The sequence below is a fragment of the Styela clava genome, chromosome 8 (genome assembly GCF_964204865.1).
Source record: "Styela clava chromosome 8, kaStyClav1.hap1.2, whole genome shotgun sequence".
In the NCBI taxonomy this organism is placed as follows: Eukaryota; Metazoa; Chordata; class Ascidiacea; order Stolidobranchia; family Styelidae; genus Styela; species Styela clava.
The window spans coordinates 3,560,634-3,586,592 of NC_135257.1; the positions used below are offsets into that span (position 1 = coordinate 3,560,634).

General features: G+C 34.8%; 2 protein-coding genes across 3 annotated transcripts; both read right to left on the reverse strand.

Moving 5' to 3' along the window:
* Positions 1 to 11,362: 11,362 nt before the first annotated feature.
* LOC120346799 (phosphorylase b kinase gamma catalytic chain, skeletal muscle/heart isoform-like) lies at positions 11,363 to 21,036 on the reverse strand. 2 transcript variants are annotated; one of them, XM_039416627.2, is made up of 10 exons: positions 20,896 to 21,036; positions 20,076 to 20,245; positions 17,425 to 17,479; positions 15,870 to 15,935; positions 15,011 to 15,083; positions 14,442 to 14,532; positions 14,033 to 14,153; positions 13,835 to 13,958; positions 13,357 to 13,491; positions 11,363 to 13,199 (listed from the first exon to the last, which is right to left on the reverse strand). In XM_039416627.2, exons 1-10 carry the CDS (start codon positions 20,976 to 20,978, stop codon positions 12,819 to 12,821), a joined length of 1,299 nt encoding a protein of 432 aa, XP_039272561.1. In that variant the 5' UTR covers positions 20,979 to 21,036; the 3' UTR covers positions 11,363 to 12,818. The 2 variants fall into 2 exon arrangements, with proteins under 2 accessions (XP_039272561.1, XP_039272562.1); XM_039416628.2 differs by lacking the exons at positions 20,076 to 20,245; positions 20,896 to 21,036 and adding an exon at positions 17,882 to 18,407.
* LOC120346788 (NADH-ubiquinone oxidoreductase 75 kDa subunit, mitochondrial-like) lies at positions 21,007 to 23,509 on the reverse strand. Its single transcript, XM_039416611.2, has one exon. It carries the CDS (start codon positions 23,403 to 23,405, stop codon positions 21,234 to 21,236), a length of 2,172 nt encoding a protein of 723 aa, XP_039272545.2. The 5' UTR covers positions 23,406 to 23,509; the 3' UTR covers positions 21,007 to 21,233.
* Positions 23,510 to 25,959: the final 2,450 nt, after the last annotated feature.

The following is a 25,959-nucleotide window of genomic DNA, read 5'->3' on the forward strand; positions in this document are numbered from 1 at the left end:
GCACCCAATATAAAAGCCAACTAAGGTGAATTGGACTCGGACAGTGAATATCACAAGTGCACGTCTTCCTATACTGTAGTATAAATTCAAATTAATTCGCGCTAAGCTACAATCCAAGATGCAAAAACTCGAAAATACTTCACAGAGGTTATTTTGCCTTTGTGACGTCACAATAGTCCTGCGATAACAAAGATAATTTATTATGACGAAACAATTGCACAAATGTGCATGTCATACTAAATCTCGATTTTTATGGGTTTCGGAATTCTTAAAATAAAATCTGAGTTAACAGACAGGTGCGCAGCATTACATAAATACCTATTTTATAAAAAAGCTCAAAATCGTCAAAAATGACTTACGCAATTCGGTTATTAGCGTGACGATATGTAAAACTACAAATGATTAGATTATAAATATATGTGACCATGCGTGTCTGGTGTTGAACCAAGATAATGCCCATGGCGAAGTTTTTAAGAGTGCTCGGGTTTGAAAATTCTCTTCAAGTTCGTGACTATTGTGCAAATGTCGTCGCATCAACTGGTGTGGTAGATTTTTAAATTTGATAAATGTCATGCCATCTATCAATCAGTAGCTAAACTGATGCCTATTTATAAGTTAATATTCACTTTATTCCAAGGCGTAAATCATCCGGTGTCTCCAACAGCGGAGCAAGAGACAAAAACAGAGACGATGCCAGCAGCATGAATTCATTCGTTACACAGCACACCATCGTTCCTGTCAATAACGAAATAATTGACGAAGAAAAGGTCTGAGACGAACTCATAATCAGGAATCACGGATTATATATGACCGACGCATAGTCCAATACTAAAAATGATAGTGTTACTCGCTTCTAATTTATGGAAGTTAGAATTACAAAGAATTTTAGTTATTTTTAGGAATATTTGCCAAACTGCGCGCATGAAGGAAGATAGGTTCAATACCCATTCGTTGTTTGTATATGTATAAACAAACAATATTTTGTTTTGATTTGAATTTCGTTTCAAACTGATCAGTATAATTTTATATATAAATGAATTATAATATTTCATTATTTCAATTTCTCACGTTATAATCAAGCCACAGAGAATCTGTAATTCATTTGTAAATAAATACATCCCACATGATATACTGTACACAGCATAATTCTTGTTTTGGATAGGATAAGATAGCAATCTTCCATCTTCAATTTTCTCAGGCATAATGGAACAAAATATGCGACCAAATACAATTCAAGTTTGAAAAGTGGTCAATTCAGAAACATGAATAAAAATTTAATATCGATATTATTAATAAATAAAATGACCGGAACATAAATACCTCAAGTAAACTGTTTATGTGCAAAAACAGATTATAATCCAAGATTATAATACCTGGCAATGCAGATATCCAACGAGTCAATGACACCATGAATATAACTACTAATCGTGGTATTTTACTTTTTTGCCTTATATTCAATATCTCTTTCTGACCTGTAATATTCTAAATTGTGATGCGATGAGTAAGTGTCAATTTAATGGGGCATGCTCAGGTATGTTACCATTGCTGCGAATCAAAGTATGATAGGCGAGAGGGCAATCTGCTAATCACGTGGGATTACAGGTGACACTGCACTGCGAGACAAATAAGAATGTTTTTGCTACCAGCTTTCAACCTTGATTTTCTGTTAGCTTCAATCTGTAATACAAGAAAATCATATTATTCGTTTTTAAATTTTGGTTTTGTGAAGGGGAGGAATGGATTCCCCCCAAATCGCTTTTTATTGTGTGTGGCGAAAAGGTGATATCATATAATGCAGCACAAAAGTTTCATAATAACATAGTCTGGTGGTATATTTTAGTGTTTTGATATCATATATAGAAAAGTATTTCTTGTCTTCTAAGTGAAAAATCTGGAAGAAAATAACACAAACACATGCCAGATAACTTTTCCACCCATTCCCCTCCCCTTGGTAAGGACGTTAACGATTCAATTACACCGCGATAGTGTGTCAAAATGGCAAATTTTAAATGCAACATTGGCGTTAATATTTGGCTGCGACCAGTTGTAGGTACCCATTCAATGTCTCCTTCACCTCACCGCCACAAATAGTCATTTACGCCTGTAGACGGTGGAATTCACCAAATTCGTCGGGATGACCTAGCAACGAAACCGCCATTAAGATGGACTTTCTTTTTCAGAAAGAATAGCAAAATATATATTTCATCAATATAACACGTTCTGCACACCCTCCGAAATAAGACTAAGATTAAATATAAAGAATAAAACAGCAATGCACCCAATATAAAAGCCAACCAAGGTGAATTGGACTCGGACAGTGAATATCACAAGTGCACGTCTTCCTATACTGTAGTATAAATTCAAATTAATTCGCGCTAAGCTAGAATCCAAGATGCAAAAACTCGAAAATACTTCACAGAGGTTATTTTGCCTTTGTGACGTCACAATAGTCCTGCGATAACAAAGATAATTTATTATGACGAAACAATTGCACAAATGTGCATGCCATACTAAATCTCGATTTTTATGGGTTTCGGAATTCTTAAAATAAAATCTGAGTTAACAGACAGGTGCGCAGCATTACATAAATACCTATTTTATAAAAAAGCTCAAAATCGTCAAAAATGACTTACGCAATTCGGTTATTAGCGTGACGATATGTAAAACTACAAATGATTAGATTATAAATATATGTGACCATGCGTGTCTGGTGTTGAACCAAGATAATGCCCATGGCGAAGTTTTTAAGAGTGCTCGGGTTTGAAAATTCTCTTCAAGTTCGTGACTATTGTGCAAATGTCGTCGCATCAACTGGTGTGGTAGATTTTTAAATTTGATAAATGTCATGCCATCTATCAATCAGTAGCTAAACTGATGCCTATTTATAAGTTAATATTCACTTTATTCCAAGGCGTAAATCATCCGGTGTCTCCAACAGCGGAGCAAGAGACAAAAACAGAGACGATGCCAGCAGCATGAATTCATTCGTTACAAAGCACACCATCGTTCCTGTCAATAACGAAATAATTGACGAAGAAAAGGTCTGAGACGAACTCATAATCAGGAATCACGGATTATATATGACCGACGCATAGTCCAATACTAAAAATGATAGTGTTACTCGCTTCTAATTTATGGAAGTTAGAATTACAAAGAATTTTAGTTATTTTTAGGAATATTTGCCAAACTGCGCGCATGAAGGAAGATAGGTTCAATACCCATTCGTTGTTTGTATATGTATAAACAAACAATATTTTGTTTTGATTTGAATTTCGTTTCAAACTGATCAGTATAATTTTATATATAAATGAATTATAATATTTCATTATTTCAATTTCTCACGTTATAATCAAGCCACAGAGAATCTGTAATTCATTTGTAAATAAATACATCCCACATGATATACTGTACACAGCATAATTCTTGTTTTGGATAGGATAAGATAGCAATCTTCCATCTTCAATTTTCTCAGGCATAATGGAACAAAATATGCGACCAAATACAATTCAAGTTTGAAAAGTGGTCAATTCAGAAACATGAATAAAAATTTAATATCGATATTATTAATAAATAAAATGACCGGAACATAAATACCTCAAGTAAACTGTTTATGTGCAAAAACAGATTATAATCCAAGATTATAATACCTGGCAATGCAGATATCCAACGAGTCAATGACACCATGAATATAACTACTAATCGTGGTATTTTACTTTTTTGCCTTATATTCAATATCTCTTTCTGACCTGTAATATTCTAAATTGTGATGCGATGAGTAAGTGTCAATTTAATGGGGCATGCTCAGGTATGTTACCATTGCTGCGAATCAAAGTATGATAGGCGAGAGGGCAATCTGCTAATCACGTGGGATTACAGGTGACACTGCACTGCGAGACAAATAAGAATGTTTTTGCTACCAGCTTTCAACCTTGATTTTCTGTTAGCTTCAATCTGTAATACAAGAAAATCATATTATTCGTTTTTAAATTTTGGTTTTGTGAAGGGGAGGAATGGATTCCCCCCAAATCGCTTTTTATTGTGTGTGGCGAAAAGGTAATATCATATAATGCAGCACAAAAGTTTCATAATAACATAGTCTGGTGGTATATTTTAGTGTTTTGATATCATATATAGAAAAGTATTTCTTGTCTTCTAAGTGAAAAATCTGGAAGAAAATAACACAAACACATGCCAGATAACTTTTCCACCCATTCCCCTCCCCTTGGTAAGGACGTTAACGATTCAATTACACCGCGATAGTGTGTCAAAATGGCAAATTTTAAATGCAACATTGGCGTTAATATTTGGCTGCGACCAGTTGTAGGTACCCATTCAATGTCTCCTTCACCTCACCGCCACAAATAGTCATTTACGCCTGTAGACGGTGGAATTCACCAAATTCGTCGGGATGACCTAGCAACGAAACCGCCATTAAGATGGACTTTCTTTTTCAGAAAGAATGAACGTAGCTTCTGTCACATTCCAAATATCCTTTTTGAATGATATTTGGAGTCCTAAGTATTGCGAATGGTTGTCGTTTTTTAGTAAATGCCGGGGTCTGAAAACCGGATAGTAAAGACGAAATTTCACGCCATTACATGCCCAATTGACTAAAAAGAACTTTATTCGGCGGTAAAGGCGATATAAATGGCATCCTACGACATGTCGCAACCAAACATTGATAATTTTCCCTTTTTACACACAAACGCGGCACTTACATATGCATATTGGTATGGAACAATATTCCCAACGGATCCCTGGATTGCTTGTACAGCACCAAGGTTTTTGATTCCATCATTAGCAGAGTTTCTAAAAAAGTTATCCCTCAAGTCCCATTCGGGTAGTTTTCTATATTTGGTAAAATTGCTTGATTAATGATAAAAAATAGGACTATTCTCATTTTATTCAAGCGTCGCTGTAGTGTATTACCTGTCGTAACTATGGGGATATTGTTTTCCCTACTTTTGGCATGTATTACCATTTATTATAGAATTGACAAAGCCACGGCAAAACATTCCCAAATATCTCTCTTCATAACAACTCGTTGCTGAACAAAATGAATGCAGATTCAAAAATACAGCTTTTTTATTCGAAGTTGGATGTAACATTTAAGGTTCTCTTTTTGAATTAGCTATATTTTTATATTCATAACGTGGTTTATTAAAATAGTAGCTATTATTGAAATACTGAAAATTGTTGCTCTCTGATATCATACGATCAAATGTCGTCATAGTGTACCAGCTTAGACAGTGGCGCTCACGAAGTTTAAAATCGTTGCAATGTGTACTAATATGTATCTATTCTGGGTTGAGTCTGGTAGAAACAAGAAAAATGTTTTAAGCACAGTTCATAAAAGATGACGTACCACTCACAGTAATATTAATACAGCTTGGTTTCTTACCAATTTTCACTAGTTCTAGTTACTGATTATTGTACTGTATTTCTTTAGCTCATATGCTTCATGAATTTTGCACTAAGCGTGCTATTGCTAATTTCATTTTTTAGAGTAAGGAGTTTTGCTCCCAGTTAACCAAGGATGTAGCTTGTGCAGTTGCATACTTGTTCGGCTCTACAATTTTCACAGATTTAAATTATACCAACTTACAGTGGATATACGTAAAAGATTGTGACACGAAAATCAGTGAACTTACTGTTGCACATAGGAATGGAGCAAATTACCCTTCGGGTATTCACATCGATCGTATAACACCAAGGGCCATTATCGCCGCCATCGGGGTTTCTGCAATAATTCTATATAACGGTACTGGTAAAATATGATTGCAGTATAAACACAACTCATTCGCAAACAAAACATGCAAAAAAAAAAGATTTACTTCGCGTGACTGTGTGAATCCCATCGTTGGCATGTTAGTCCACTTTCTGTATCTGATTCCAGACCTCGGTACGATTTGCCCTCATCAAAGAGAGTGTGTTAGCAGACTAGCAGTTCGTATCTTTCAAACATAGATATAAAATTATTAGCAATATGCGATCATGTGTAGCAATAGGAGTCGATATCAAAACCATTTAATAAGCGGTAACCATTTTGTCGAAATAAAATTTGCGCGAGGCTTTTTAATCTACATTGTTTGGGAAACAGCTGAGCCAACGTGAAACATCCTATTGAGCTTAATCAACGTCCGATTTTGTGAAAAGACTTTTGAACAAAACAAAATTTCCGACGAAATGTAGCATTTGGTGTGAAGGAAGCTGTGCGTATGAAGCTTTCAAATACATCAATTTTTTCAGCTGCGTATTGTTTTCATTGTATAGGAAAAGACCCAAGAAGAATACTTGGTCTAGCCGAATAGACAATTCAAAAGGATCAAAAAGTAAATATTATTATTTATAAATATGAATATTTATCTGGTTCATCGCCTATAGAAGAGTACATTTCTGAAATTTATAAGAAAACAATAAATAGCTTTGACTTCACTTTATTTTATTAAACCCTTTTGATTTTTTGCACGAGGTACTCGATTCTCCATAACGAAAAATTTCCATTAAAAATCATTTGCGTATCCCTGAATTGCATCCTGATCGTTTTTATGTTAGTACATCTGCTACATCCACTTACCCATGCATTTACTATATAGTATGAAAACGGTTGCAAATTATATAAGCAACTAAAAAGAGAATTTTGTGAATAGCGAAGACAAAACTCTGGAGAGAATTTTGCAAACTTGATTTTAGTTTGCTGATTTCTCCATAAACATAATTTTAAATCTAATTTCGTGTTTTCTATACAAATTTGTTTTCAACTCGTTATTAGGGCTGTCCAAAATCGAATAATTTTTTGATTTGAATCGAATATTTTTGCCAAATCGAACCGAATAATCGAATATTATTGCGCAATATTAAATCTGTCTCTATTATACAATAAACGCGTGCCCTTCGATGTCGTGGTAACGTATGTGCAGTTACATCTTACTTACTGCTGGTATTTTGCAATACAATGTTTTCAGATTTATAAAAGGAGATCACACACTTGTATGAACTGGTCAAAAAATTGGAGAACTCCAAAATTTGGGTCTCGAAAACTGTTGAGTGTTAAGAGTAAAAATTGCACTATTCAACAATTGCAATCTCAATTTTGATGGATTCAGTTTTAATAGGACATGTAAAGCCTGTAGATGCTATTTCAATCCTATTCATTAGTCTTATGTTTTTTGTGTAAATTTCAGTAAAATAATAACAACCATCAATATAGATAAAACTGTTGCTCAAGTTCAAAATTGCATTTAAAAATTCCAAGCTAGTTTGATGACAATATTATTTGATGACTATAATATTGTTAGTGTACAACAGCCATCAAAATACAAGAGTGCAATTATTTGTCTTGGTATATTGATGGATAATACAGTAATGCCATCATAAGAAATTACAAATTCCATTCAAAGAAGGTATTGCCATCGTAAGGATCCCAAAACACCTGTTTCAGATTTGAGTCGCCTGTACCATGTTCCTATGATAACTAACTCAACAGCTTCAAATCATTGTATTTATAGAACTATCGTTTTCTAAATTGTCTCTTTTTACTCCTTGTTCTCTCTCAAAAACGTCAAGACCAATTATACCTTGTTATGATGACCATGCATGAAATGGCAAATCACGTGCCACCGGGCGGGCATTAGAAATGACATGTTTATCACAAAATGAAGGCGAGAGAAATATCGGGAAACCAATTAAGCCGGGAGCGAGAGTGGTCTGAGCTCGGAGCGCCGTCGCTTGCCCGATGAAAAACATCCCGTAATGGTGGTTTCCGCTTTATGTACCGGTACCTAAGTTTAGCATTCGAAAATTAGCGAAAAACGATTCGAATAATTTGCGATTCGATTTCGAATATTTGGTTCGCTTGGACAGCCCTACTCGTTATTTAAAGTTGCGAAACAAAGTCTCATGTGCCAATCCCTGGGCGAGGTTAAGCAGTGTAGAATTCAAGATACCTGCTGGTATTTGCCACTGTGTAGTAAACGCTCGAGACCAGAATAAGAAGAAAGTCACAGTGACGTTCAGAGAATCAATTGACATGGCCTTTTTTTCTGAATACATTCACACTTTTTTCTTGGTAAAGAAGAGTATAAGTAAATATTATATGTACAAAAATCTAATCAGACAGACAATACTACTACCGTTAGAAATGCCAAAAACTTTATCGTGGACGTGCAAACATAGGTTTTACCAGCAATGTAATAATCTTTGTTATTCGAGGTTCATATGGCATAGGTTTATCACGAGATGAAACTACAATATTACCTTGATTAGCACATTTTTTTTTTTGATATTCAGAAAAATTTACCATTTTTAAAATTGAAAAATCAGCGTTTTAGAGGGTTCACCATACATACCATCATGATTACGAAAACTTACAGGTCATTTACAAACACACATTATTTATGCCAATATATATATATATATATATATAGCGAATCCATTTATGCAAAATATTTGTTGATTACTTCGTGTTAATACTATAAACTTAATAATCGACAGCCTGAATAGTTCGAGCTAGTTTAGACATCAGAAAGCAGAAATCATCATCATCACTAACATCAAAACATACGGCAAAGATAAGTTAACGCAACGCCTTCGCCGAAATATTAGTACCCAATATTAGTTCGGGTAATGACGCGAATCGTGGCATAATGCGCATTATGCAACGGGGTAATTTCAGAATCTCACTCTTTCTCAATTTATACTTTCTTCCGAATAATGCCTATGATATCTGTTTTTATTCTCAATCCTTGCTCTGCCATTGTTTCAGCAGAGTGCAAAAACCTCGAATGTATTTTAATAACCGAACAAATTCTACGTAGTCGTTTGCTTACGAATAATTCTGAAACATTAGCCGTTCCTATAACAATACTCAATGCGACGTCACATAGTAAGTTGGTACTCGAGTATAGTCACATTATTATAGATATATTTCTGAATAGAACTCTAGCACACGCTTTTAAAAAGCCACGAAAGAAGCTTTAGGGCTTAATGGTTAACAAAAAAAATAACTTTAAAAGTACCCATGTCAAATAAATGGGTCCATAGCTGGAAGAGAGATATATATAATATCAAAAATTGCAATTGTGCTGAAACCATGAGCAGAAATTGTGCATTAAATTAATATTAATTGATTTAACAACAACAACAGCTTTTATAAAACGTTTTGATAGTAGAAGCTTGCAGTAATTCATCTAGATTCTAGAACATTATCGCATTTGAGTAGCGTTTCACGACTATTCATCGTATCGTCGTGTGTGCCTACACCCTGGCTTGATGAAGAACGCCTAGCTTGTTGTGATTCATAATTTACCGTTGAACCGTGAATATTTTTCAGACTACTATTCAATAATAATGAACGAAAATCAGACGCTTCCGATTTTTCAAATTCGATCAGATTCCCAAAGCTTTTAGACCGAAGCCTCATACTACTAGAACGTATTGATGAAGGAAACGATTATTTTCATCGTGGTTTTCCAAATTGTTTGTTATTTTTATGCTTGACACTTTACGTTCAACTATAGGCAAAAGACTAGAGGATCTTAATTTTACATCAGAATTCGAGGCGGGAATATCGTTTCTATGCAATAACTTGCCGTACTTGTAAGCGTTGTCTTCGCTAGAAAGTAGCAATTGTTTGCCTCTAGATTCATTACAAGTGATTTAAATTTTTCGATGGTTTTATCGATTTCTTTAAAAACAGGAGATTTCTCGAGTTCACTTCTGTGTGCAGTCACATTCTAGTCGAGTTGTTTCTTCGCTTTGCTCTTCTTTTCATTTTTAATTGGTGACCTCAGTCGTCTCGACCGCTTGTGGACTACAACGGGGTTTTCATATGAATCCTTTTTCCTCTTGAATATTTTGTTCCATTTAAAGCCCTTTTTGCGATTAAATGATAGTGAAGTGTTTGTGTTTTCTATTGTTCGCTAATATTCTTGCGCATATATATCAAAAAGAATTTATTGAGGCCTTTCCATTACTCTTAATCTATAAAAGGTGAACATAGACATCAAAGAAAAACAAAAGATAATTGCATCAATGTTACGGCGCATTTCTATAACCATTAGACGTAATTAATCCGGAGGCATGTTTGAAACGTTATGGCAGTATCGGTGCTTCATGCTGGATTAGAGTTACAACAGGTACGGGTCGGCTAGTCTTGGGATAAGCGTAAAAATGGGCACTCCGTTCCACCTTTGACTTTGATCAGTTGTGTTTATGCCCACACAAGCCAAAGTACAAATCGATAATAAATAATAATCAGGAGGGTATTTTGCTAAGTTTTTGATATTAAAAAGTAGTCTACCCACAAGCATACCATTGCAACTTGTCAAAGTAGATTTAAAGTTTCAGACTGAACCTTGAGAAAAGTTACGTTCCGGTTACTACATTCTTCACCACACTCAAATGTTACAACTTGTTTGAATATGGAACCTTCTAATTGTAGAATAGGTTTGTTTACTCCCCGACTTAAAAAATACCGGAATAGTCACTTTTCAAAGAAATTATATGATCAAGGTTGTCAAACTTGCCGATATTTTAAATCTTGCTTCCTTTCCCTGACATTCTTATACCATATTTCGTCTCTTTGGCGGGACACTATATTGCGGATCACATCGAAATAGCAAATAATCAGGTTTTCCTGCCTGTACCTACTCATAACCAATTATTTACGTAATCGCGTTAGAGTTTCTTCCGTTTCATGATTACAACCAACTCTGTGGCCTATTCTTCCTTTTGCATGGTTTTTCTCCTTCATTGTTTAATGATATATTTGACTCTAACTGTATATGAGAAGTACTGCTTATGTAATAGAGACATTGAACCCAATACGGTGGGTACCCAGCAACAAACCTCTCAGAAGGCATATTATACGACAAAGTCTGATCGATATTTAGGTTTTCCGGGTAAAAGAATCCTTTTCAAAAATATTGCTAGTAACCAACTTCTTGGAATTGGTCGTAAAGGATGATTGACGATATTTAACTTTATTTCGATATTTAACTTGAGTACAAATTTCAGGTTGATACATCTCAGAGAGTACATCGGTAAGATATCATTCGAAAGCGCTCCAGACGTATGTGCACCAAGATGGCGCACAACCCTAAGTCTAACCTGGTACACATACTATGTTCAGGATGTGCGCCATTTTGGTGCACATACTAGTTCTGGAGCTCCCATTGGAATATCAGACACAGATTTTAATTTTGTAATTTACCATTCAATGCGACGCGTTACTGAGATATTATCAATCTACACGAGATATGCGATTAACAGAATGCAGAATTTGTAATCACGACTCCGACACAAAAGTTCAACCAAATTATATCTCTTTATCCTTCGGCCCAACCCTCCGAGCAAGACACAATTTGTTTACTGGCGTATTTTAATTTGAATTTTTACGTTTAGACCGTGAAAACATGCAGGATATGTCAAAAAAATAAATATAAAGACTCGCGCGAAAAATATGTAAATATAGATAATTGAATACAATTTATAAATTATTGTCAGGTTCATATTAGTTAGATATTTCCGAATAAGCAAGCCTTATGGTGTACATAATGCAAATCAATTTAAAATACTCTGGAAAAATGGTTTTCCATTCAGCTTCAAAACATAGACAAACAATGATTTCATTTAATTCCAATTAGAATGATACCAAGCATCGCTGGACAATAAATATACAAATAGTATTTTCACATAGTGTTGGGTGGCAAAATAAATGAAAAATGAGCTCAGTATAAAACTAGTTTGCTCTGGCCAATAAATACCATCAAAAATACACTTTAGTGGTTAATCAAACATTGGATGATGAAATGATAACATGCAAAAGAATTTGTAACTCCGTTATCTTATAAAGATAGCGAGACCCCAAGTGAATTGCACAATGAAAAGCATCTTTTATTTCTGCTAGTATCGTATTTTTAACCAATTAAGTGAAAAAAAGTTTGAAGATTCTGTCTGAATAGCAGGCAGAAATAACAGAAATGTACATAATATTAGTTTTCCGACATCAGTTTTCATGCTTACAATGAGGCAAGTTTTTGTGAGCATTGCCTGGGATGGTGACATTGAAATAGAAGACAAAATAGCATGAAAAATTTTTTTACCGTCTTGAAATAAAAAAGAAATGGCATGCAATAAATTGTGTCTAACTTGGGAAATGCAAAAATACATCAAAATTCGTTCTAGTTGGAAAAATCTCATTTTTCCGAAAAGCAGCAGAGAGTATGAAAATTGATCTAATAAAACAACTAAAAAAATTTGGCTAGTGGCATAGCTCATAAAAAAATAAAACGAAACGAATTCAAAAATTGAAGACATATTTCATTGCCATTTTTGAACGCCTACTCCTAGCATACTCGTCTTTTTTTTCTACATGTCCGTTTAAAAATGTGTTCGTCCTAGTTTGAATTCTGCCAATCAAAGAGGTAGATATTCGTAACCCAAAGAATGACTACCGGTATGTACGTTAACAAAAACTTGACAAGGCCGTGCACCATTTGCCGCCGACTTAATGACCTATTTTCTCATGACACAGGAATTGAACTAAAAGACACGAGGTTCAAAGTGGCGATGGAAAAATGAAAATTCGTCATGATATTATACGTTTCATTCTTTCTAAGGTATTAGCTATTATCCTAATCTTAAAAGTTGCCGGACAATTGATACTAAAATTTGAAAAGTAACCATCGTTATCTACAGTGTAAACAAAATATATTAACTTGACACGGACTGAACAGAAAAGTGTTCCACCATGCAAAAAAGCAATAAATATTTCCCATTGGAACAAAAACGAAAAAAAAGTAACAAGTGGAGTTATATTAATGCAATCGGACATCGCGTTCGTAATTCGCGTTTTCGAACGACAGTGAAGTTGAAACTCGACGAAGTCTCAAATTGAATTCTTCTTCCTCATCTTGAAAACATTCGCTAGGTGTCGTCCTTTGGTCACCCATGTCTGCTTCGAGACTTGCGAGTCGTCTTTGATCAACCCGTGAGTAGTTTTCAAAAAGCATTGCTCTGTTTTGATCGGCAGATTTTTTAACCCAGTGTCCGTAAACGGCGAATGAAGAAGCGTCTATAAGCTTACGTAGGGGTTTGATAGAGTAAGGATCACATTTTGCTCTTTCACACAGTGATTTGCGGTGGTTTTGATACATGCGTACGATTCGTCCCGACGCCATGACAGTGAGAACAGCAACCTGAAAAACAAGATTAATAGTGACTAACATATCGAAGCCATATTACAGAAATATTCAAGATGGAAAAACATATATCTGCAGAGGCTTCCTCTGTTCCAGAATTAATTTTTATTGGTTAAGATTTCATATAAATAATATTACAGATAAGATTGCTCACTCGAAATTTATGTTTCGCTCTGAAAGCTTTACTAAAATATCTGCTGCTTTCGTCAACGTGTTGAAAAAATGAATGTTGAAGAGCTTCGACTGCCGTCAGTCTTTGTGAGGGATCAACTTCTAATAGTCTTTCAATCTGTATAATGTACAATATTAATTTAATGATTCTGATCGCATTCATTCATCAAAAGCAATACCATAACATGAAATGATTTTAATAGATGCTTTGCTAAAACTATGGATTCTCAGCTACTCAGTTTTAAATAAATAAGAGACAAATCGGTTAGAGAAGAAATATGTGTAAAAGTTATCCTAGTCTAGGCAATTACTAAAAAGAGCGTATAAACATACTCAGGAAAAAGTTAAGATTGTGGTGCATTGATCAAAACAAATTGCTTTTATTTCTTAAATAAATCCACTCCCAATCCCGAATTTTTTTTTAACCAGTGGATAAAAACCAAAAACAAAAAAAAAATTACCAAATCTTTTGCAGGTTCTGAAATATCATCCCAGTCTGGACTAGGAAATGAAAATTTTCCTTCCATAATTCTTCTGAACATAATCATTTGTTTTCTGTGCCAGAAAGGAGGAACACCTGCTAATCTGTTAATTAAAACAGGAAGCATTAGATTACAATCTGATCACAGTCACCAAGTAAATGATAATGTAGCACTTACAATGAATACATAATGACTCCGCAAGCCCACATATCTATTTCACGCCCATATCCCGGGTTACGTTCATCTACCGAACACTTCAGCATTTCAGGTGACATGTAACCGGGAGTTCCACACAAATCTGAAACACGAAAAATATTTAGATATTGTTGTTTCATAGGCTGACATCGGCATAACAAATATGATAGAATGTCAAAGTTCCGCTTTTAACTAAAAAATTATAAGAGATGAACAATAATCAAAGACGATGACAAAGATATTGCAATATATATTCAGATAATTCTTTTCATTAGATACTTGATTAGCCATATTTAGTCTCTATTATTCGCTCTTAAGATACTTCTCTCTATTAATGGAAGATGAAAATGAAATAATTTCATGATCTTACAGCAACAGTTCTCAAACTCACCTCTCAGACATTGCTCTTCTTGTAAAACAACGGCGAACCCGAAGTCCGATAAATGTAATTTCAGATTATCGTCGAGAAGAATATTTTCAGGCTGTATGCAAATTAAAGATATTAAAAATTTGCCAACAAAAATTGTATTATTGATGATTGAATCGAGATCTTTGGACTTTTAGTGATAATGCCAAATTTCATACTGTGACAGGATATCTTAAATTTATAACTTTCTGTCCATGCTTCGATTCCAATTCAAGAACGCAAAAGTGAGGTTTGACCAAAGAAGCATTTTGTGAATACATTAAGATTTAGACGCCGATCTTCTTCATTTAAACAAACTAAAAAATATGGAGCATCACAAAGTATATTACTGGAGATTTAAATCTCGTTTCTCTCTCGATATGTACATCACGCATATGGTCCCATGAACATCAACTAAGCAAATTGATTCACCAACAATACAAACTTGGCCAAGTTTATTATGGCATGTTTTCATGAACATAAGTACAATTATTAATTATTACCATAACGTTATATTTCTTAATTTTTAATTATAAAAATAGTGCAAATATTACCTTCAAATCACGATGAACTATATTCCTATTGTGAAGATAAGAAACTGATTCTAATAATGATTGCATAGTTGATCTGAACAAAGTTAAAAATACAGTTTAGTGACTGAGAATTAACATGTCGGTTCTGGCTCACTTCTGGCCATACGAAAGATCAATAATAATAAAAAGTAAACCATTTCACATAACTCCGATGAAACTGAACTATAATTGTGAGAAAAATAATCAATGCACTACACCTTACCCATCCCACTACTGGAATTATCGTAACCTTGAACATGTCTTATAAGCATATGACAACTATAATATTACTTCGTTTGTTGTTGAGTCTGTCCGCCTTTTTCTTTGTTTCAAATTTTTCGTTTTGCGACACGAAGTCGAAAGTGTGAGTTAATGAGTAATCAAATAGAATATTTTTTAAGACCTTCCCAAGGGGAACTTCGCACTCTCGCTTTAATGGCGCAATCTCTACGACAGGTGGTAAACAAAGAATTACGACGCGTTTTACACAAGACGTCAATAATATTGGAAAATATGGCACCGCTAAATGCGACGAGGCAATTCGTTTTACGACTTCCATACATCACAGAACATAAGGATAATTGGTCTCACATTACGAGTGGGAAAAGAGACTAAGCTAAGACCCAAACGTTTCAGCGACTTCATAATATTGCATTCGTTAAAAGTAATAAATTTGTTGTGGATGTCAAAATGATAAGCAACAAATATAACAAAGATTTTGTAATAAAACACAATGTTTTATAGCAAAATAAACCCTCCACGCTGCGTGAATTTTGCCCTGGGGATCTACCCACAGCAGTACCTTCCTAAAGAAATGTCGTTAAACAAATAGTAAACATACCTCGTCTGCTTCTCGTTAAATTTCACAACTTCTGTGAGGTAGTCGAACAGTTCCCCTTTACGTAGTCTAGAAGAAGAAAAAAGATTTGAAGTACTTTTACTTGAGTGGACTACGTGGAAGCTGTAAGATATGCATTATGCAAGTCAAAGCGCTTTAAGTATGGAATAATATCCGGAAAATATCATCATTACCATCTAATAACAAGTAAGGATATGCATGGATTATGTCCGAAGACACAATCTACATTTATCCCGCGCGTGGCAGATTGTCAAAAGCGCTAACCTTGAGTATGTGCTTAACGACAAGTATATAATTACAGTTATGAACGATTAAGACGCTAATGCAGTGCATGTGATGCACTACACCGGGATTGTCATAAAATATATTCTGCCTACAATATTTCCCTCTGTGATACAACATATTGAAAATGATCAGTGCAATCGGGTACACTATTTTAAGAATTTACATTACGCATAGGTCGCGGTGACGTGAATCTAAATGATTTTAACGCTTCACAACAAATAAATTATTTTATTTCAATAAAGGGGGCGATGGTTATGAAATATTAATTAATAATTCGTATATTGGAACTCTTCGGTCAATTACACGGTGCTGTTCTACATAGACAAATGTTATTGCAGGGAAAAGAATGATATCCAGATGGGAAGCACGGGGAAAAGATTATAGAACGACATCTTGCTCGTCCTTCCGTGATTAATCGCTACCATCTTGCCCTCAATAAAATCACGACGCCATATTGCCAGCGCCTCCTTATTCGGAAACTATACGTTTATCTATGTCCGATTGTGTTCCGGTGAAAAACGTACCTAAAACAACTGATGAACTAACGATTGAATAACTGATCAATGGATTTATTGTATTGCTCACAAATAATTGCTATCACATGAATAAAAAAAACGGGTCACTATCGAATGGTCATTTTGACTATGAATTTAAATTAAAATACGGCTTCGTTGTGATATTTTTTTTATTTTATATAACAATTTGGATATGTAAAACATCTTATATATTATTTGCGAGAATTTAGAATCGTTAAAAAATTCATTTGCATCTCGTATGACTCCGATTTCAGTCGATTACGTAATGTTCGTCACCGCGACGAAATGACAATATTGACCTAACTCTCTCAATGGTTTGGGACTTGGGAGAATGTGAAGGATAGCAGAAGTTCATCAACTGGGTGTTGCCGTTTATGCGTTTCCACAAACCTAAAACTCTTTTATCTGTTTAATTAAACAAAAAACATACAGAACACGCGCCAGCCAGGTCAATGCTGATATATACTTGTAGGCTCGACAAAAAGTCGATAAAAACTGCTACGAAATAAGCAATCCGCCACCATTATTTATGTTTAAAATTTGGATGCTAAATAAAATAATGATACCGCTCACAAAATATAAAAATATTCAAATCAAGAAAACCTGTACCAACAAATGCACATTCTCACTACAACATCTGTTGTTGTTTTAATAATAAATAGACGCGAATTACCGCAGGCTTTGCAGATGAGATATAATTATAATATTCAACTTACAATTCAAAAATAAGAAAGATGAAAGTATTCGTCTCAAAAACATCAACCAGTTCAACTGTAAACAAATATAAAAGGTTAGGTAATAGCTGGTAAATTTGTAAATTTAAACCCTAATGTACAGTTATTATACAGAAAATAAACAAAGCCAATTCAAGTCAGCGTTGCCAGTTACACAAACTCTACAACATAATTTTTTTCATATCATCTTATCTCATGTGGATAATGAATAAAAATCCAAATATCAGCTGTTACTAGACATGATGCTTCCTTTTAATTCTCAACTCATAAAAAAGAATTATTACAACTAGAGCCAATAATATATGAAATTAGGTAACATATCGATATGTTTCAAACATTTTCCAAATGGCCTTTTTAATTTTCTAATTGCCTGTATGCTTATCCTGCTTATTCCATGAATTATATTCTTAAAACGACTGGATAATGGAATAATAATAACCTGTAATGTTGGTCCTGAATTTTTCAAATTCGCCTCTGTATTGCAAATCTTTCATGACGATTCAAGGTATATCTGATTGCAATATACAGTCTAGTATTCACACGTATATTCTATATATCAGTGTTTTTTATATTCTGATTTAGCGACAAAATATTACCGTCTTATATACGAACAAAACACCACAATTTTACGTGCGCCAGTCTGGCGGTGCCTCCCCCGGTTAAGTGAACCTTAAAATGGACTCGTATCTCAGTACCCGCCCACTTATCACCACCGCCAGACATAGCCTTTGGGCTATGCTTTGTTGAGTTTGAACTGTTTATCTTAAGTTCAGATAGGTTATGTAACTGTCGCCCGGGTGGCGCTTATGTAACTGGCGAATCCGACAGCTTTTTTTTCTTCAACATCAAAACATCTTATTTTTAATATTAAACTCGCCAACAAGTTTTAAATTTTCTCGCCGTATCGGACCGAAACTTTTTTGTCCATTGGTGATTTTATTCAGCGATAAATGACCAGGTACCTTGGACAATCGAATAGAAAGAAAAATACCTAACTATCTAAAATTTAGATTCTAAATACCGGTAAATAAATATTGAAAATAAAACATTATAATATAATCAGTCTAATATACTAGAGTTGAACACGACTTTAAACCACCCAATACGAAAAATTGTCTAAAAAACAGCAATTCCGTAACTCTAAAAATTCTTATAGTTTTATTATTGCTATTCGGTAATTTTATTTTCTCTCTGCTGATAGGTAATAATTTATTATGGTTCCATGTTCGACTTCGATATAGAATTTTCAAATTAGACCTCATCATTACCAAATTTGAGAGAAAAGTATTAATATTCCATTTAACGCCAACTTTCTGGAAGGTCAAGGAGTAAATAAGCAGGAACCTTGAAACTGAAGATTAAAAATTTCGCGCCGGTGGATTATCGCCATTCACTCAGTTTGGTCATGGAACAACGCCTCCTGAAATAACCAATCACTACGCAGGCCTGGGAGGCACGTCATTCTTGCACGTAAAATTGATGTTTACAGACGTTCTGAGCTTTGCGTGAGATAGATAAGGAAAACAACACATCACCATAGTGACGCTATGTCCCCCATCCCTCTTAAACAGTCTAAAATTATTACTTTTAATTTTTTGCTACCAGTAGTGGAAAAGGATACGACATACGAGGATTTAGACAAACATCTAATATCCCAATGTGAACATAATATCCTAATGTAATGATGTGAACATATTAAAACCATGCATTGTTCGTCTCAAAAATGAGAAACTAAGGGAGAGGTCAAATTTTGGAAAACATATTTACAGTTGAAAAGGGAATCTTGAATGATTCACCAAGGTCTAATCTTATACAGGAACTGGTAAATATTTTGTGATTTCGAATGAGTCTCCAATAAACAACATTAGTATAAAAGAATTCAAGATCTCATTAGGGAAGATATACATGCTTCCTCTCACACCATTTATCATTAAACAAAACAGTTTTTAAACCCGAACGAAACTTCAGTATATGATAAGAGAAAACCTTTTTTATGCTGGAAAATCGCTTTTCGGTATCTTAATTAACTGTTGAGTCCTTTTTTCATATTAAACTGGTGTAAATATTTTTGCCTAATTGTATTTTTGCACACACTTCAGAGCTTGGGGTTGGCATAAATATTTCAGTTACTTTTCAGTTCTATGAAAGCATACATATATAGTCGAAATAATAAAAAAATTTTACACTCCACCTCCAAAAATCACGAAACAAATCGCCTTCATATCATTATCAAGTAAATGGGAAGACTTGTGCTGTGCCCTAGTTGATAATGGCAAAAATACAGCATGCAAGACAGGGATTGCAAAATTTGAATGATTTGGTACTCTAGAATTCAGCAAACAACTAATTTTTATGCCGAATATTCAACTAGAGCGATGATTATTTTTCACATTTTACAAAAAAATACCTATCTGTAAACCTACTGTAAAATTTTTACTTCGAAGGAACACTCATTTTCATCATATCAATTATTGAAAATAAAATACATGCTTTTTAAAAATATTTCAAATTGGATGTTTGGAACATTTCTAATTGACATTTTGAACCTGAAATTACAAATAAATCAAAATCATACCAATAAAAAATAACATTAATAAAGTATCGATTCAGTACAACTTTATTCTATCTCTTACTTATATGTGCTTGTCCAGACACCAATCGAAGAATATTGATTTCATTGTGTGTTACATCTCTAAGCTCTTCAGCCAACAGTTCTCCATTTCCTATCAAATCTATTATTTTGACAGCGTATTCCCTCCGAGTCTGTTTGTGTATACATCTTCTTACCGTACTGCTTACTCCCCTGTATTTTAATAAATTTTGAAAGCTTTGGAAATATCCTAAATTGAATACACAACAAAATCAAAGCAGAACTTCAATAAAAATTTAGGAATGAATTCCCATAGCTTACTTAAATCTATTATGCCCAGTGGTATGTTTTTGATAGAAAGGTTTCTAAAAGATCGGAAATTTATTTCTTAAAATCGGTGATTTTCCATATATATTTCCTTTTTCAAAGTTTGGACCAGATCTTATCAATATGTGATAACTGCTGGAGAGAAAAACTTAATTAACACTAGTTTCCAGAATAGTACAATAATAAGTCCAACATAATCCTCCACTTTCACAAGTAGCACCAAGTACAAAACAATGCAAAATATCAGAATCATAGTATGAGCACTAGTGTCCCTTAAAAAACTCCATATATGTGTTTGGTATTATTAAAGTTGTTAAAAGGTAAGTTAGTTTATGTAGCTTAGTTTTATTGAATTATTGCAAAAGGTGTTGATTGCCTGTCACTCCATAAATAAAACAGTAAAATATAAACAACTTGTGCTATGTGCTATACCGAATTACAACTTAACAGGAATATGTTCACACATCATAGAAGACATGATAGAAGTCAGCATTTTACATATGATAAAGCAAACTAACATTAATTGAAAAACTTACATTCCAAGTATTTCTTTTGGTTCATATTTTTCATAAAATTCTTTCGCAGAAGTAACATCAGGTAGATCCTCTGCTCTAGTCATGTTGATAAAAGTTAAAACCTATATAAAATCTTAAATAATAGACAATAAAAGAAAGGAAACATCAGATGAGACAAAGCAGATATGCAAGATTTGAAACAGTAATAAACTGGATTTGTGAATTTGCAAGAAATAGAAACTTATCAGACTACACTAGCACACAAATTGGTCAAAAATTTATTCACCACAAATATATAAATTTCATCTTAATAATCGAGGAAAATGGAACACAAACACATGGAACTAGATAAATACAGTCTATGGCATTTCTGAACTTAGTCCTTTTGCTGCTTTGACACACTTTGCCATTGTTTGTGATGCCCTACTAATCGAATCAGTCATATAAAAGTCAGACAGTTCAATCATGTTTGGTTTTAATGGTGAGTTTGAAAATCGAGCTTCTATAAACTTCGATAGTTCAGCTGCTTGGGCAAAGAAATTTGCAGGTTCTATGACATCATATCTCGTGAGATTCGGTGATATCTCAGCAACCCTGTCACGCATCTCTTCTAAAGTGTCGTAATCAAAATTAAATCCTGCTACTTCAGACAAAGCACGAATAATCATCCAATCCTCTCTGGCCATACCTGGTGGTGAAACGGCAGGAAAACATTGCTGAGCACGGCCTTCTGTACTGACATAGGTAGCAGTTTTCTCAGTGTACGCTGCTCCAGGTAGGATGATGTCAGAGAATGGTGCAACATGGTCACCGTGAGTACCAATGTAGACAACGGAACATTTGTCTGTTAACCGCTTTCTTGTCAATGCTCCATCATCAGCACCGATAACAAATATCAGTTTTGGTGGATTTTTAATAATGTCATCAACTCCAGCTCTATATCCTGCATCCAATGCCCCAACTTGACTTGCCATGCGATGCAGGATATTGAGTGTTCGCCAATTTGGATCATCTAATTTGCCTTGTGAACGCACATTTTGTGCAGTTTCTAATACAGAAGCATGAATCGCTGCTCCATCAGCACGACCAAGCATTTCTGCACCAAGAATTATCATGGGTCGTTTGGCTGCTTGTAATTTCTTGCTGAAAGGATGTTTGCCTTCAGAAATTTCTTTCAAAATACTTGCAGTGTCCCCTAAATGATCATATGTGTATGTTAAATCAACTTTTGAGCCAAGCAAAGCAATATCTACTTCATTGTGCACCCAGGCTTTTCTGATCCTTGCATTGACCATTGGTGCTTCGAATCTTGGATTGGTTCCTACAAGTAATATCAAATCGGCTTCTTCAATACCTGCAATTCCAGTATTCAGTAGATAACTGGATCGAATGTCAGTGCCAGGTCCATCCATTGGAAATATTTCCTCAGTATGCAATCTCTCACTTCCTACTCTGTTCAGCAAATCCTTCATTGCAACCAGAGTTTCAGCATCTGCAAATCCACCGGCTACAGCTGCAATGTCTTCAGGTTTAGTAGAATTCAATTTTTCTGCTACTGCCAACAAAGCATCTTCCCATGCTGCAGCTTTTAATCTACCACCTTCCTTTATCATTGGTTGCGTGAGTCGCTGCCTTTTCAGTCCATCATAAGCAAATCTTGTTTTGTCAGATATCCACTCTTCATTAATATCCTCATTCAGTCTAGGTAGAATTCTCATAACCTCCCCTGTGCGATTCGAGACCACAATATTTGAACCGACTGCATCCATTACATCGACTGATTGTGTCTTTCTAGTCTCCCATGGTCTTGCAGTGAAGGCATATGGTTTCGATGTCAGAGCTCCGACCGGACAAATATCAATAACATTTCCAGAAAGTTCAGAACGAAACATTTTTTCCACATAGGTTCCTATCTGCATGTCATTTCCCCGGCCTGTTGTGCCGAGATCAGGTACGCCAGCAATCTCATCACCAAATCGCACACAGCGGGTGCATTGAATGCATCTGGTCATTATAGTTTTGATCAGTGGTCCAATATTTTTATCTTCAACAGCTCGTTTAGTTTCTTTGAACCTGCTACGATCAGAGCCAAACATCATTGACTGATCTTGAAGATCACATTCACCGCCTTGGTCACAAATGGGACAATCTAAAGGATGATTTGCCAAAAGAAATTCCATTACACCTTCTCTTGCCTTTTTTGACTTTTCAGAGTCGGTGAGAATTTTCATCCCTTTCATGACAGGATATGCACATGAGGCAATTGGCTTGGGTGCCTTTTCTAATTCTACCAAACACATGCGACAGTTTCCAGCAACTGACAATCTGTCATGAAAGCAGAAACGAGGAATTTGTACACCAGCCAGTTCACAAGCTTGTAACACTGTTGATCCTTGAGATACCTCTATGGGATTGCCATCCACAAACACTTCAACATTGTCACAAATTCGGTTGCAGAGACTAATAGAAGCTTTGGAAATATTATGCGGCCAGACAGCACGAGAAAGTTGAGATACGGAAGCACGAAGCATTGTCAATATTTTTTCTTAAATTACTAATAAATAAATAGACGCCAAATTGTAGATAGGCCTTGTTGAATTTCACAGAAACATCTAAAATGAATTAAAATTTGTTCAGTAATTAAACATAATACCAAAAATATAAAGTTTCTATCTGTAAAAAAGCAGTAATATGAGATTTCCTGTCCCGTTTTCATCATTTTCATCCACCCACCATAGCCTACATACAGTACAACACAAAATTCAGGAATGAATATTTTATGACGAGATCTAACCTCCAAAAATTAATTACAGTACTGCAGTAAGGTTACGGTAGTCACCCACTCGGCAAAATTATGTATTATACAACTGTACAATCCATTTGACCTGATGGCAGGATGGGGAAAAACTGTTGTGGGTTTCATGAAATCATCAGTATCATGAAATTCTGAATCCCCCAACTGTACTATACTGATGTACGCGGTATGTTCAGATGTTCCTATGCGAGTATGCGTGAGCGCTGACATCACTGCATTAACACAGTAACATAACAGGCTTTACAGCTTTATATTACTGGTTCACACAAATCTAACTAATATATAATCGTTACCTTCAGCGTTACTGCGTACTGCGTTACCGGTAACGACAAAATTCTGAAATTGCTTCCATGACAGCATGACAAACGAACTTACGGTACCGTACCTTACTGCACAGCTGTACGGTACCTTGCAAACCCGTTTTCGGTTAACGTTATACGGTACCGGTACCGGTACTGTTATAGGTTAAATGACCAGCTCAAGAACAGAATAACGCAAGTGCAGTTTTAAGTATTCTGTGGCGTCTTCAGCTGCCGCAAAACCATGGCGGTATTTCCATACCATGGCCGCTACGGCCAACTCAATGATGGCGACTGACTTTTTAGCTGCCACAAACCAATGTCGAGCTGCCGTTACCGCGGCAGCAAATTGAAAGACTCCAGGTTGATTTTGTTATATGAATTTGCGCAGTCTTCTTCCAGCAGTCCAAATATCTGAACTTTACACCGAGAAGTCTACATCATTGTCTATCATCATCGCTACCACCAACAACAAAGACAATAGGTAAGAAATAAATTTTAACAAATCATTTAAACAATTAGACTGAGTGCTTGGTGATAACTGGTCTGAAGCAAAATAATCTCCATAATGAAATATTTGAATTTTGCTTCTGAACAAGGCTTCTAGTCTTACTATGCATTTCTTCTAATTATAAAAGGAATGAAACTTATGCAAGTTGTGTATAAAATATAAAAAAATGTGCCCCTGAAGTATGCGCACCAAGATGTCGCATAGCCTGAACCCTAACCTGGTACACAATGTGAGTTAAGGTTGTGCGCCATCTTGGTGCGCATACCTTAGGCTTAGGAGGTCCAAAAAAAAAAATCGAACGAATGCAATTATGGGAAGAAAAACATAAATTAGTGCATATTATTAAATATACAAATATACATTTTCAACGATACAAATATAAACATACTTTCTCGTATATTTTTACAAAACTGTTGTGACGACATACTTTCAACAACATATCGATCAGAAATTTAAATTTATGGAACATATAATAAAAAAACATTTTAGGGACCAAATACGCGATTCTTGGTTGTATTTTTAAACATAATTTCTCGATTCTTTTGCTGGAACAGGACTCTAGTGTTAAAAATTGAAAAAAATATTGAAATTTGAAATGTTTGGTCATTGTTTCATGTCATTTATGGAAGCTAGAAAGAGTATTGGGCCAATATAAGATCCCTAAGGAACTCCTTTCTTCATGACACAAATATTAGTAGAGAAGGAAATGTCATATTGCACAACAGCAGTCGAAAACCAAATTGATGCGAGTGGAAAACATTGTTGCTTTCAAAGTAGTTTGACATTCTGCTAAAGCCTACATTATCTTTTTACAAATTTCAGAAAACGATGTTAGAAGACCAGGGATGGATTAACCATCCTATTCTCAAATATATATCGACACAAAAACCAAACAGAAACTGGTAAATGAAATGAACTCATAAATCAATCAATCATTTTATTCGTCAGCACAAAATAAACGTATCACAAAAAAAAAAAAAACATTTCAAACACAATAGGCCTTCCGGAATTATTGTGAAGAGATATTTCAACCCAAAGAAACCTAAAAATGGCGACACCTGAAATTAATAATAGCAAGTTAAATATTCTGTCTCTCAATTGCAGAGGTATCACAAATTCTCTCAAAGAAGTGAAGGCTATATGTAAGCAGAACTTCCAGATGATATTTCTGCAAGAACACTGGCTTTCAAAACAAAATCTTCATAAACTCAATTTGGTACACAAAAATTTCTGTAGTGCTGCTATTTCCCCCATAGATTATGCCAATGACAGTCCAATCTCAGGTCGTCCATTTGGAGGTTTGGCTTGTTTATGGCATGAATCACTGCATCCATTCATTTCTGTAATTGATACTATAAAAGATGATCGACTGATGGGAATTTCTTTTCAAAATAAGGAAATCTCTATTTTATTTCTAAATGTTTATATGCCATGTTGCAGCAGTGAAAACGAAGACTTGT

Coding starts and splice junctions, on each gene's coding strand:
- LOC120346788 (XM_039416611.2), bottom strand. CDS start 23,405: ATGCTTCGTGCTTCCGTATCTCAACTTTCTCGTGCTGTCTGGCCGCAT.
- LOC120346799 (XM_039416627.2), bottom strand. CDS start 20,978: ATGACTAGAGCAGAGGATCTACCTGATGTTACTTCTGCGAAAGAATTT. Junction 14,154..14,441: donor AGAAGAGCAATGTCTGAGAG/GTGAGTTTGAGA, acceptor TTCGTGTTTCAG/ATTTGTGTGGAACTCCCGGT. Junction 13,492..13,834: donor CAGAACCTGCAAAAGATTTG/GTAATTTTTTTT, acceptor TACATTATACAG/ATTGAAAGACTATTAGAAGT.